Source organism: Cervus elaphus, chromosome 22, assembly GCF_910594005.1.
Source record: "Cervus elaphus chromosome 22, mCerEla1.1, whole genome shotgun sequence".
Taxonomy (NCBI): domain Eukaryota; kingdom Metazoa; phylum Chordata; class Mammalia; order Artiodactyla; family Cervidae; genus Cervus; species Cervus elaphus.
The window spans coordinates 24,422,250-24,437,047 of NC_057836.1; the positions used below are offsets into that span (position 1 = coordinate 24,422,250).

General features: G+C 40.4%; 2 protein-coding genes across 5 annotated transcripts in view; one reads left to right on the forward strand and one right to left on the reverse strand.

The window, feature by feature from the left end:
* Positions 1-6,146, forward strand: part of LOC122680724 (activating transcription factor 7 interacting protein) — a 108,754-nt gene extending 102,608 nt beyond the window's left edge. For all 4 annotated transcript variants that reach the window (XM_043882374.1, XM_043882373.1, XM_043882375.1 and 1 more), the window contains one exon: positions 1,513-6,146. In XM_043882374.1, coding sequence (XP_043738309.1) covers positions 1,513-1,932 — 420 coding nt within the window. In that variant the 3' untranslated portion in view covers positions 1,933-6,146. The remainder of the gene's footprint in view (positions 1-1,512) is intronic.
* Positions 6,147-6,839: 693 nt separating this feature from the next.
* The window catches only part of PLBD1 (phospholipase B domain containing 1), an 86,546-nt gene continuing 78,587 nt past the window's right edge, over positions 6,840-14,798 (reverse strand). Inside the window, exons 9-11 of the mRNA XM_043882377.1 lie at positions 10,534-10,719; positions 9,739-9,845; positions 6,840-7,138 (exon numbers count right to left, since the gene is read on the reverse strand). Of these exons, the coding sequence (XP_043738312.1) occupies positions 6,971-7,138; positions 9,739-9,845; positions 10,534-10,719 (461 nt within the window). The 3' untranslated portion in view covers positions 6,840-6,970. The remainder of the gene's footprint in view (positions 7,139-9,738; positions 9,846-10,533; positions 10,720-14,798) is intronic.

Genomic DNA, 14,798 nt, shown 5'->3' on the forward strand with positions numbered 1-14,798 from the left:
CAGAACAGTAACTCAGTTGAGTTAACTGTTTTGAGATATAAGAGGATTCTGTAGCCTCAAATTTTAAGAATTAGAAAGGGCTGTTATAGGCTGTAAGGTATTATCATACTCCTTAAATTCCTACTCTCTCCAGTCAAGTTCATGACTTCAGCCTTCTTCTCTTAGGTCTTACTAGTTGTATGTTTTTTTAATGTTATTTACTTAATTTGAGAGAAGTAATACAGCAAGATGGCCAGTATTCAAATCTGTTTTTCTTCAGCTTTCAATGTTTCATGTATTTGCATTTGCTTTTCCCCCCCTCTAACTTTGTATTTATTTTAGCTTTTAAACTGTGGATTATGCTTTTTTCCAGATGTGTATATGAATTTTTTTCTACTTCGCATATGAATTTCAGCATGTTTTCATTCCTTGAGATTATTTGGCAGATCATTTTCTGAGTTGTTACTATGTGTACATTACTAGCACTGAACTTTGAAAAGGCATGGAGATTTAGAAGTTATCAGATCTTCACAGAATTCCCTATTTAGTGTATGCAAATTATTCATTTAATGAAATGCATATTAAAACATAATTTTGTTAAATGAATTTCAGTTAAGGAAATCTCATTTTTTTCATGACTTCCAAACTAAAGTCATTGAGCAGTAATGTTTCACTTGGCGGGGGAGGGGAGACTACTTATATCTCTGTTTCCTGGCTCTTAAATTTTTTTGAAAAAACTGTTATCATTGTAATCTTAAAACCTAGATGATATAATGTCGAGCATTAGGTCAGTTTGTAAGCTTAGTATTCATGGTTTTTCATTATCTGGCCTTAACTTACCATTCCAAATTTGTGTGTTCTTCTTCACAGTCTCCGTGTTTTTGCCCATAAGTCCCCTCACTTGCCTATCCCCATGCACTTGTTCATGCTTTTACCTATTAGCAGAAAGATTCACAACTATTTCTACATTTCTAAATTCTGTCTCTCACAGTCCGGTATAAATGTCACCTTTTTCATGCAGACTGACCGAGAACATAATACACAGTCAGTGTTATATGTATGTACTTATAAAAATATGCTACTGTCTTTTTATGAAGAAACAGTCTGAAAATGAAAGTAGAGTTGATACTCAAATCTTAGATGATTTCTAGACTGCCAACACATATACTGAAACAAGGGCCTGTGGTATAGATCATTAAATCATTAATTATTTTATCAGAAGTAGATGATTATTTCAGTTTCTGTCAAGATGATGTTCCATCAGCCAGGGCTTTTGTTTCTCAAGGAAAACTCAGTATCTCAGACCCAAAAAGCACAGAGGGAATAATCTCAACACTCATCTTCTGGGTCGTGACTGGTTACAAATCATCAGGGAGAACTTGCCAGATGTGTGATATTTGCTATTTCCCAGTATTCTTGATGTAAAATGAAGACTCTCTGAAAGTAAGTGATTTCTAGGATGTTATAGTTCTCGCTTTAAGAAACAGTCCTTTCTCTGATCATTATCCATCAACATGACTCTTTTTTCATTAGGAGCCCCCACGCCCTGTGCACCCAGCACCCTTACCAGAAGCCCCACAACCACAGCGTCTGCCCCCTGAAGCTGCCAGCACGTCTCTGCCTCAGAAGCCTCACTTGAAGTTAGCACGAGTTCAAAGTCAAAATGGCATTGTACTGTCCTGGAGTGTTCTGGAGGTGGACAGAAGCTGTGCCACTGTTGACAGCTACCACCTGTACGCGTACCACGAGGAACCCAGTGCCACTGTACCCTCACAGTGGAAGAAGATTGGCGAAGTCAAGGCACTTCCCCTGCCCATGGCATGCACTCTCACCCAGTTCGTGTCTGGCAGCAAATACTACTTTGCAGTACGAGCCAAGGATATTTATGGGCGTTTTGGACCTTTCTGTGATCCTCAGTCAACGGATGTGATCTCTTCTTCGCAGAGCAGTTAAACCTTGGAGCCTTTCTCTCTTCCTCTTTCAGAGTTCTACTTTTTGGTCTTGTTTTAATCTTGTGCATGATACCCACTGTAAAATGCACATTGTGCAAGATTTCTTGGACCGATGTGTATATACACTACATTTGTTCATAATCAGAATAAACTCAGCCCATAAAGCAGAATCTTTTCCTGAACAATTCGGGCTTCAAGGTTTTGAAATGTAAATGTGCACCTTGCTTTAGTTTTGAGGCTGGGGTATATGTGTGGTGTGTGCTTTTCTGTATTTATATGTTTATTACAGTGGAATCTCCCATTTTCATTCTCAAATTTACCTCTCTTCCAGTGTGAAGTAAGTAGATCAAAGGATTTGAGGTATGTATCTGGCATGATTCTGCTTCTACGTGATCTGTAGGTTTATAGATAGATGATGTAAACTGACTCTAAATGAAACCCAAAGAAAAAATAAAAAGCAAAATGGTCAAATAGTTTAAAATAGGTTAATTTGAACACAGGAAAAGATCTTTTCATATTTTCTTTTGTCTTTTCTGGGTTGTCAGTTCGATGAGAAAGATGTGCAGTGGGCCCTCCCTTTTCTAATCTGAAATTTTTTCCATTTATTTTTGTGCCTTAAAGATTAACTGCAAAAGTAAACAGGGCCATTTTTCCATTGTGGTTTACTCTTCTCTTGTCAACCTTTCATCCTCATTTCTCCTTTTTCTCCACCAAATGTAGCACATTTCCCTCAAGTAAATTTTAGACCAAGGCTTTTGTATGTAGTGACATCATTACATTTAACTTGCTCTTTTCTTCCAAGAAAATTAATGCTTTTTATTTCTGGTCACTATTTAACTCTGTGTAAAGTGAACCAAAAGAAGACCACATTGTGTAAGCCAATTTCCCTTCAAATATATTTTAGTATCTATGTTGCACACTGTCTTAGAGATTATGAAAGCAATTCTAGTTTACCTTATCACCCAAAGTATACCTTATCACCCATAATATTCTTTCAAAGAAAGTAAATAGTAAAATTCACAAAATACAGTGAGCTAAACTATCAAAGGGAGAGCTCCTTTTCTTCTTTATCCTCATATCATTCTTCCTGTATTAATCTTTTCTTTTGATGGTGCTAAGTTTTATCTGATTCACCATATGTCAGCTTTGGATAGGGTTTAAAGTACATCCTTTGGGGTCATTTATGTAAGAAGTGACTTTACAACTTCTGTGCATCTCTGTTCCTCTTCAAAGTTTTAATCAAACTTTGGTCATGGATTTTCTATTTGAGTGCCAGTTATACTGGTATCAGGTACGTGTTGGAGTGTAGGTAGCTTAAGACAGGAGAGCTGGCGTAATTTGGGGGATGAGAGTGGGGTTGGCGATGCTTGGGAAGGAGTTTATGGAGTTTGTGGAATACATTTTCAAGCCATCTTCCATATCATGTTTGAAATCATATTCCTGCCTTCTTAAATAAGTTACTCATTAATTTATTCTGGACTTATAAGAGGGAACTGTCATTTCCATATTAATGCTTCTTTGTTTGCAACTTCAATGGCTTGTAACAGGAAACATTCTACTTGTAAAGAAACTCTCTTTAGAGACTTTTACTGGTCACTGTACTGTCAGGTTGGATGTGAAGTTTGATCGATGCTGAAGAAAGCCTACAGAATGCCAAAAGTAAATGCTCCAAAATCTTCCTTTTGCTTTCAGAAAATAGACCACAATGAGAATTAAAATTTCCATGAGTCATATTTGCCAACCAACTATGTAGGCGTTACTCATTGTGGGTCTAATGATGATGGTAAAGAAATTGCCAATGTCATGCCAATGAAAAATTTTAAAGGGAGAAATTGATGATCTTCTAGATGTATGTGAGCACCTGTCTTATATCTGCATGTACATATGTTTTTACCTGCAATGGTTGCAGTGTTGATTATGTGTTGGAGATCATTTCAGTCGACAGAATAGAAAGCCCATGTTCAAAATTGCTCTTTATTGACCGGTTTTATGGTCATGTGATAATTTGCTTACCTAGCCTAGAAAGCTTCCCTTGGTGAGTACTTTATGTTTACTAATCCTTTTTTTTTTTTAAAGCTTTCATAGCATTATATAATCAGGTGAAGAAAGCCCAGTATCATGAAAATATTATTTTGACCTATACTGTGTGATTTCTGTCAGAGAAAAAAGAAATAACTTAAATAGTAACCCTAAAAAATAGATTTACTACAGTAAAATAAAACTTTATTCCAAGTGGTGGAGGGAAGGTACAAAGAGAGATTGTAATTATTTGAGGGAAAAGATATTATACGATGGTTTCTTTCAATTAGTCTGCCACAGGATTTATAGGCAACAACTATGTTGGAGTTACTGATGGGTGCTAGACTTGAACTCTAGGTTTTTATTTCAGGCAGGTTTTTTAATGTTGAAGAGAGCTTTCTTTTTGTTTGATTTGTTTCTTTAGAGACAGAGAATGGAGGACTCAACTAGAAATAGCTACTGGTCACATATTTTTAATAGCAATTCACACTTCATGGTACCTTTTTTAATTTCACAGTATCTTTTCACAGAGTATTACAAATAAGCTTAATAATCCCATTTTGGGAATGCGAGTTTGCTACGTTTTTAGCCTGACAATACTTGTGTAAGTATTGCCTTATTGGAAATCCTGGAAACTTCTGATACTTCAACTTGAAATATAGGGTGTTTATATGATGTTTAAAGGTAATGGTGATGTTTGTTACTGTCTACTTTGCACTTTGTCAGAGTAATTTTCACCCAATTTTAAGTGTGAGTAAGCCTCACATTTTAAAATAATATTCTTGCCAGTACATTTATAAAGTATATACAAAGACATCTGTTGGTAACAGGTAACTTTATGAGGTAACTATATCCCTCTATTTCTCTGGACTCACTTTTTAAAACATGCAGAATACTGTGTGCTATTTAACACAGTCAAAGTTTATGAGAGAAGTGAAGAACAGAGCTTGCTTCCTTGAAAAGTGAATGTTTGTTGGGATGCCATTTGCCTCACAGACATGTGTTCCCCACTGTCCCAACCCCCATTGCCAGATAAGAAATGAAAAGTTTGATTGAATAAAATGACCTCAAACAAGGAGCTTAGGACCACCTGTCAGCAGAACTCCTTAGGCAGGCTGCACCATACAGTTTTCTTCCTGTAGCCGATAAGTGTTAACGTGGCTTTTTTTGTTTGTTTGTTTGCTCTTTTGCTTATATTTTCCAAATTATTGTTTATGCAGCAAGGTGTTAATATTGCATGATATGCATTTATCTTGTTCCACAAATTTTTCATTACTGTACAAGATTAGCAGAATAATGTCTGCGTTATCCTCCTCTCTCGCTTGTATACACTGTGATGTTGGCACAGTACGTTACTGCAAAGACTTCCAAATGTTCTCCCAGACTTTCCTTGTTGGGCTATTTCAATATCCTGTGATTTATTCATTATTTTAGCTTTATCATTGACCATTCATTGGCCTGTTTTATTCTGATTTCCAGAAAGACCATGTCCCAGTATTAGATTATTGCAAATAACTCTATCTAAAGCCAGTGTATAATTCTGCCTGCCTTACTCTCTACTGGGTAAATGATGGCCCCTCCCCTTTCTGAAAATTTTGGGACAAACAAAAAAAGTTAGAACAATTCCTGTAAAGTGTTTCGTTAGTGTGGCAGGTTTATCCAATTCCAAAAACTTATTTCCCTTGAGCCAGCCAATGGGGAGGAATAGAATGATACAAACACGTGTTTTGTCTTCTCATCTTCAGTTTTATCATGCTAAGTTTGTCATTCTTTTTTTTTTTTAACTTGTAGAGTCAAATACCCACTCTTTATATTTAATTGCTATCTTAAAAATTTTTTTTTTTTGTAAATAAGGTAACTGGGCAATCAAACATCATTTGGGGAATCCTGGCTTTAGAATTTTTCAGCCATTTCAAAATATAAAAATAATTCCTTTGTAGGAAACTTGCATCCTAATATTTCTTTTTACAGTTGAAAGTGTAAATAAGAAGACAATGTAAGACCTTCTGATGTCTAATAGAAACTGGGCTGTAGCAAGTTGCCCTATTTTTATTAGGTTTTGAAGGTTTTTGTGGGTTTTTTTTTTTTCTTTTTTAAATGTACAGTAGAGTGGTGTCTGTATAAGTGTTAACTGTAGTGGGATTTTGTCCAGCAAGCCTGAAATTTATACTTTGAAATAAACTACTGGGTTTTTAACATTCTGAGTACTCTGATTCACTCTGTTATTCTCAGACCTTGTGAGTATTCTTTTCTTTTGCGAGTCTCTCACCTTTGTAAGAGCCACTGTTACACTGTTCAGTATCGTTTACTTAATTTGACAACACCATGACACTCAAACAACATATAACCCTCCAGCTTTGACAGAAACGTTAGGCAGAGCTGCTGCTAGGTTAGATAAGCTGTTTTTAACTAATAGGAGACAATATTAAAGTCTGCTGTATTATGTTTGTTCACTGCAGAAAGACTTCAACTGTTGCTTGTTAATGACCAGAGAAAAACAAAAACATACTAACTGCATTTGTCTTGGAAGTTCCACCATCCCCTAGGGCTTGTCATGAAGTCCATCCAGCAAGGAGAAGGGGAAAGAGAAAGAGCATGAGGCAGTCAGGGTCTTAGCAGCCAGGCCCGGCAGTAGCACTCACCTCGGAGTCCACCCCAAGGACTCTGTCACATGGCATAGCTGCCCAAGGGAAGCTGGGAGGTGCGGCCTGTTCGGCCAGGCACACGTGGAGATGGTGGATCTTGGGGCGAGGGAGCAGTTTCTACCGTACTTTCTGGTGTATAAGCTTGTGTGCTGAAATGGTACTGTTTATTTATCATGTTTCTTCTGTGGAGCCCCACCCAATTGTAGGTGCTTGTTTTAAAAATGACAAAATCAGCAGCAGAAAATGAAAGTGATAGACTGAATTGAATATATTTCATTAAAACTAATTCTGAATGGAAAAACACAGCTAAAGTAGTGCCTTTGGTATCTTACTTGCAGCCTTCTATTCCCTTATCTCCCTCCATTTTATGTCAAGTTACAAAATAGGTTTCATGGTAATAAAATCAAAGTTGTAGGCCTCTGGCATGCCCTCATGGAGAGTTTTGTTGAAACGACTCCAGTGAAAAACAGGGAGGCCACCTTGTACAGTGGGCCCACTGATGGCATAGGCTTTGTACTTGGATGCCAGGTAGATGTCTGCCACCTGCAGAGAGAGAGGAGGGGGATGTTTTAGAAAACCATTGGGAAAAAAAACCGACTAAGCCCCTTTTGCTGTGGTCCCTGCTCTTTGTCCAAAGTCAAAATATTAGCTCCCCTTAAAATAAAATCCTGCAAGCTTCCACAATATGCTCTTCTGTATCTATTTGGCATCCAAATGTGAATTGACTAGTTGTTCAGCTGCAAAGTCATGACCTGCCAGGTTCCTCTGTCCATAGGATTTCCTAGGCAAGAATACTGGAGTGGGTTGCCATTTCCTTCTTCGGGGTGGTGGGGGGAGGTCTTCCCAACCCAAGGATCAAACCCATGTCTCCTGCTTGGCAGGTGGATTCTTTACCACTGTGCCACCTGGGAAGTCTGCATTGACTACTAGAAGTGTATTAAACTAACAGCCCAAAGTGTGAGATCTGGAGTCAGGTTACTCATATTTAGAATTCAACCTCCAAAATGTATTTTGACTCAGTTTTCTTATTTGTAAAATTAGAGTAATAACCCTACTTCATAGAAGAGTTGTCATGAGGATTAATGAGAGCAAATACCTGAAGCAGTGCCTAGAATGTGTTAATTCCTCAGTAAAAGTTGTTATTAATCAGGGTAGTAACAAGAGTATTAAAATAGAAGGAACTTGATATCAAAAAATAAGGTCCATGGTTCTTAAAAACACTTAAACATTGGGTCGTAGCAGATTTTAAGCTTAGAGAGGAAAGCAGAAAATGTCTCATAACTTCAAATTTTCCTCATATTCAAAATGGCTCAAGAGAAGTGACATTTTTAAAATATGTGCTTCAACAGAACCTTTTTGATGAAAAATTGGCAGGCTCTTGTCTCCTGAAAAAGGTAAAATTTGGCAGATGAAAGCTTGGCTTGGTTTCTCCCCAGTTCAACTCTTTGTGTACTCTGGAATGGATATAACACTTTTTACTCACTTTACTGAATGTTTGCAAATACCATTAAAAAGAAATAAATACAAAAGCATTCACTGGGGCTTCATGTGTGCCAGGCTCACTACATCCACTAAATTTTTTGTACATTACACAAAATCTTAAAGAGCCATTAAGACTAAAGCTTGGCTCAAACTACTCTACACCATCTTCTGTTTAGCCATTAGGCGGATAGAAAAAATAATGTGTCAGGGAGTTGGCATTTTTAATAGATTTCAGAGCTTCAGATAGAACAGTTAACTCTAATAGATTTCTTCAGAACTTAGGACCATAGATGCAAATGAAAAGACACATGCCCAAGCCCAAAAGGACAAAAGGATGCAGTAGAATGATTCTTTTCCACCCACTAGGTGGTTAACACATAATCTTGGACACTCCAGATGCAGTCATGTGCCAATAAGTTGTTAACAGTTAGCTCTCTTAGGAAAAAAGACCCCAATTTGCATTGTTTGCTGATTTCCATGATGTAAATATTCTACCATTTCAGGCTATCAAGCTGGTGTTCACATTTTAAACCACCGGTTCTCACAAGCCTATATGAGTGGGCTTCAACCCCACTGTAAACTTACTTATTACCTATATTGTGAGACACATTACAGCACTTAACAGTTGTAGTGTAGTGAAAACCCTTTAGTGCTTGAGCATCTGGCCCAATACTTATTCCTTCAGCTCGATTCAATTCCTGTTTAAAGTGACATCACTGTGCTCTCAATATGTTCTTTGGACTTTGGGCCAGTCTGGTAAAACTTAAGACAGCAACACTATCACCATCATCATTATTATGGTTATGCACATTTACAAATAACCTGCAAAGTACTGTTGTAAACATTTTATAGATATTAAATGTTCATTCTTCACAACAACCCTAGGAAGCAAGCACTCTTATTTCCATTTTTCAGATGAGCAAAGAGAAGCCCTATGAGATGATGTGATGAAGTGGCAGAGCAGGGACTGGAAGTTAGTCCAAGGGACCTACCACTGTAACCTCTGAAAAAGCTGATTCCGTAATTGAGTTCATGTTTAAGAGACACTGGGCTTCCCAGGTGACTCAGCAGTAAAGAATCCTCCTGCCAATGCAGGAGACGCTGGTCGGTCCTGGAGTTAGGAAGATCCCCTGGAGAAGGAAATGGCAACCCATTCTGGTATTCTTGTCTGGGAAATCCCATGGACAGAGGAGCCTGGCAGGCTACAGTCCATGGGGTCGCAGAGTCAGACACAACTTAGCGACTGAGCACAGGCACAGTAAGTTAAGAGACGTTACTGTGTTTTATGCCACAAAAATCTCTGCAGCTCTGCCTTTGAACAGGCCTAGGCGCTGGTGGAAATTAAATTCGAAAACCAATAGGGTGGGGCTTCCCTGGTGGCTCAGTGGGAAGGAGTCCGCCTGCCAATGTGGGATAACGGGTTTGATCCCTGGTCCAGGAAGATCCCACTTGCCGTCAAGCACCTAAGTCCATGGGCCACAACAGAGCCTGTGCTCTAGAGCCTGGGAACTGCAAATATTGAAGCCCGTGAAGCCACTGCAGTGAGAAGTGGATTGCACTGCAACTAAAGAGTAGCCTCTGCTCACCGTAAGTAGAAAAATGTTTGAACAACAAAGACCCAGCACAGCCAAAATAAAGCAAACAACCCAACAGCACATTACCTTGGTGTCATAGCAACCTCCAGGACTCGGATTGTGTGAGTTTAGGTCCTCACGGCAACAGATGGTGTTGCAGGGATCACCCCTGCTATAAGGGTCCTCCTTGTAATCTAGGGAACAGTGATGGGACAGAGTGAGCACTGGCCATTCCGAGATGCTTTTTTTCACAGTAAGCTGTGTGGCCCTATTCAAGCCTAGGTGTCCAGAGCGTACACCCCAGAGGCCTCCTCTGCCCAGCCTGCTCCCACATACAGAAGGCCCCTGTGGCTTGTACAGGGCGGAGGCAGCCTCGAGCCCCAACTCCAGGCTCAACCTGCGCTCACAACCCTTCACAGTGATGACTGGACAGAAGAGAAATAACAGAGCACAAGTGTGTGTCCAATTTTTTTTAACAAAGCAAATACAAATCTGACTTTGATACTGTTCATCAAAAATAAAGTGTTTACAGGTAATTTTTGTTTTAGTAGCTGCTTTTGTCCTTGGAAGGAAATCTGTGTTTGGGATGGTAGGGTAAAAAAGAAAAAAAAAAGTTACCCCTGTATGGGTTATTTCTTTTGTGTTTTACATATGAATTTTTTCAATTAAATCCATAGAACCTTCTTCCCTGTCATTTTTATAAAGAAAGACAAAATTCTATTTGTTGAGTATATAATATGCATAGTATCAACTGAATACTAAATAATTCAATAACTTCTTAGACTGCCTTCTAGTTCAGAAGTGATAAACTTACATGGATTCTTTATCCATGGGGAAGAAAAGGAGTTTTGAAGAATGATTCTTGAGAAATGTGCTACGTACTGTTGTATCGCATGATATATTTCATGGATTCCACATCAGTCACTTTTCCTTGGTCACGCCGGAAGATTTTAGCTCGAGGAGCCAGATCGTAAGAGTAGTCCAGACCCAGGTTCTTGACCAGTATTGGATAGCCACTCCAGTTGTAAACTTTTTCATGGAAAGGAATGTTGTAGGAGGGCCAATATCCTGATTTGGAATGGAAGGGAGAGAAGGGTGGGATTGACAGGGAGGAAGACAGAAGAGAGAGGAAACAAAAGAAGTGTCAGGAGTGGTACTTTCTTTTGAACATCGGCACAGCTGTGTAATTACAAAGTAATATTACACAGAAAATAGTGGCTGTGAACCCTGGTAATCACACAGAGCCTTAGAAATTTACAGAACCAGTATAGTCTAGATTATTCCATTAGGGGGAGAAGAGCATCAGAATTCTTTGGTTTTTCACCCCAAATTCTGAAAGCAATCTATTAAACAGAAGAAAACCTGACTTCTAGGCTCAGAGTTGAATAATTAGGCTTGTGTCAGTTAACCTCATTTCTGCCCCCCCCCCCCTTTTTTTTTTTAGTAGGAAGAGGGAAAGGAAAAGTTATATTGTGAAGGGATTGGAGGTGATTTTAAGATTCCAGTAGACTTTTAACTCCTCTGACCCTAAACTTTCATAAGGCTCAGCTTCATTCAAAGCTTCACAGTGTTCCAGCCCTTCCTCACTAGGCATCAAATGTGACACAACTTTAATAAAATTGCCTTTTCCGGAACATCACAGATGACAGTAGCCTGGGGTATTGCTGCAGGACTGTCAGCCAATGTAGGGCCACCTTCACCATTCAGGGTTAAACTTCCACTCCCATCTTCTCTTGGCCCTTGTCTGCCTTCCTTTCTCCTTACTATTTTATAGGATCCGCTGCTTGGGGTGGAGTTATTAGGACAAAACAAATGACAAAACGTTCAACCTCACTGATTCTGGGGCATGGAGCCAGCATCAGGGTGAAGGGAGACAAAGACAACATTGAAAGTACAGGCTAAAAATCACATTTATTATTGCACTATATCCAGGTAATTCAGACTTGGGAGTTAGACTGCCTGGCTCTTAAGCCTGGTCCTGCCAATACTAGGTATGTGACCTTACAGAAGTTACTTAACCTCTCTGTGGCTCACGTCTTCATCTGTAAAATGTGAACAATGATGGTCTTACCTCACAAGGATCACTGCTGGGAGCATTGAGTGAGTTCAAATGGATAGCAGAGCTTACAGTAGGGTCTGGTACTTGGTAAGCACTAGATGAACATTAACTATTACAGTTCTCTACATGAATAGCTCAAGTGAATAATAAAAATGGTTGCTTTTTACATTTTCATAAAGCTTTATGATTTAAAAAGCATTTAAAAGAGTATCTTGTATTGGGTTGGCCAAAAAGTTTCTTCAGGTTTTCCCATCACATTGTAGGGAAAAACCTGAACGAACTTTTTGGCCAACCCAATATAGTATCAAAACCACCTGCTGATGTGTAAATATTACCATCCTTCCTTCTAAAGGAAGAAACAGAGGTTCAGAGAGGTTGAATGCCTTCCTCTGACTAAAAGCACCTACGACTTCTATAGATATATCACTGTGGCTTCTAAATACTAGGTTTGTGGGCTTTTTAAAAAATGGCTAAATCATATGTTTCTTCCTCAGCTTTTCTTCCTTTCCAGTAAGATGGTAACAATACTACTTTTCTGGAAATATGTTGTGTGTGTGTGCTCAGTCGCACAGTCGTGTCCAACTCTTTGTGACCCCATGGGCTGTAGCCTGCCAGGCTCCTCTCTCCGTGGGATCTCCAGGCAAGGATACTGGAGTGGGTTGCCATTCCCTTCTCCAGGGGATCTTCCCGACCTGGGGATCGAACCCAACTCTCCTGTGCTCCAGCACTGGCAGGCAGATCTTTTACCACTGTGCCACCTGGGAAGTCCTTGGAAATACATTATGAAGGTCAAACAAAATAAATAAAAGATACATCAAGTATATAGTAGACACTCTGAATTTAACTCTGTGTTTTCTGCCTCTGGGGGAAAAATAAAAAATAAAATCCCCCAAACTACAGATGGATCAGCATCAATTTATTTAATACCAGGGTAGACTTCTTCATGGGATCTAAAAATGGCATTGCATAGAACCCAAATCTACCATATCATCAGCAGCAGTCCAAAGAAGAAAAGGCCTGGGGTAACTAGTCCACTTTAATAAGCATCTCCCTCTTGAGGCTGGCTATTACTATCAGGCTCTTAGGAGCTGGATGGACCAGTCTTCAGAGTCAGATAGCTGGGTCCTCAGTTTTGAATTGTTGTGCTAACCAAGTAGCCGCCTAGTGATCTGACTTCTCAGGTGGATTTCCCAAGAAGTGGAGGTAGGTCCACTGCTTGGTAGCACCTGATCTTCTTGGCAACTGAAGTTTCCACCGTAGTCAATTCTGTTCTACACACATGGTGTGCATTTCACTGGCGGGAGCCACTGTCGAGTGAGGCATCTCCCCCTGGGTGTTATTACAAGATGAATGCGAGGACCTGGGAAATGAAGGACCAGCCCTGATCCCCAGGAGCCACATGTTATCTTGGTTCTGTACCTACCCATCTCTCAGTGGACCTATTTCAACAGTTTCCTAATTCACCTCCTGTCTTCTCTCTGTCCTTCAGTGTGTTCCCCCTTTTCAAAGACTTCAGTTTTCTAAAGCAAGGTCCCCAACCTCCAGAATCTAATGCCTGATGATCTGAGGTGAGGTGATGTAATAATAACAGAAATAAAGTGCACAATGAATATAATGCATTTGAATCACCCCCAAACCCAAATCATCCCCACCCCCCACCCCAGGATGTAGAAGAATTGTCTTCCACAAAACCAGTCCCTGGTGCCAAAAAGGCTGGGGACTGATGCTCTAAAGGATAAAGGCTAAACTGCTCAGCAGAATCCAAGGGCAACACTTTTCCCATCACTACCTCATCTTCCACATGACAGCCTCCTCTCCAGCCATCCTGAGCTAATACATTCACATTCATGCCATGGTCTCATGCCTCTATCTGTTTGATTTGTCCCCTTGTCAAACTGCTGAGCTCCTTTCTCACATGTCTCTTCATTGTTTCTGGAGTTGTTTGTCCACTGATCTCCAGTAGCATACTGGGCACCTACTGACCTGGGAAGTTCAACTTTCAATGTCCTATCTTTTTGCCTTTTCATACTGTTCTTGGGGTTCTCAGGGCAAGAATACTGAAGTGCTTTGCCATTCCCTTCCCCTTCTCCAGTGGACCACATTTTGTCAGAACCCTCCACCATGACCCGTCCGACTTGAGTGGCCCTACACGGCCATGGCTCATACTTTCATTGAGTTAGACAAGGCTGTGGTCCATGTGATCAGTTTGATTCGTTTTCTGTGATTGGTTTTCATTCTCTCTGCCCTCTGATGGATAAGGATAAGAGGCTTATGGAAGCTTCCTGATGGGAGAGACTGACTGAGGGGGAAACTGGGTCTTGTTCTGATGGGCGGGGCCATGCTCAGTAAATCTTTAATCCAGTTTTCTGTCAATGGGCAGGGCTGTGTTCCCTCCTTGTTGTTTGACCTGCGGCCAAACTATGGTGGAGGTAATGAAGATAGTGGCGACCTCCTTCAAAAGGTGCCATGCACCCAATGCTGCACTCAGTGCCCCCGACCCTGCAGCAGGCCACCGCCGACCCATGCCTCTGCCCGAGACTCCTGGACACTCATGGGCAAGTCTCGGTCAGTCTCCTGTGGGGTCACTGCTCCTTTCTTCTGGGTCCTGGTGCATACAAGGTTTTATTTGTGCCCTCCAAGAGTCTGTCTCCCCAGTCCTGTGTAAGTTCTGGTGGCTTTATGGTGGGGTTAATGGCGACCTCCTACAAGAGGGCTTATGCCACACCCAGGTCTGCTGCACCCAGAGCCCCTGCCCCTGTGGCAGGCCACTGCTGACCCGTACCTCCACAGGAGACACGCAAACACTCAAAGGCAGGTCTGGCTCAGTCTCTGTGGGGTCTCTGGTGTGCACAATGTTTTCTTTGAACCCTCCAATCAGTGGAGAAGTAACTCCAGAAAGAATGAAGAGACAGAGCCAAAGCAAAAACAACGCCCAGCTGTGGATGTTACTGGTGATGGTAGTAAAGTCCGATGCTGTAAAGAACAACATTGCATAGGAACCTGGAATGTTAGGTGCGTGAATCAAGGTAAGTTGGAAGTGGTCAAACAGGAGATAGCAAGAGTGAACATTGACATCTTAGGAATCAGT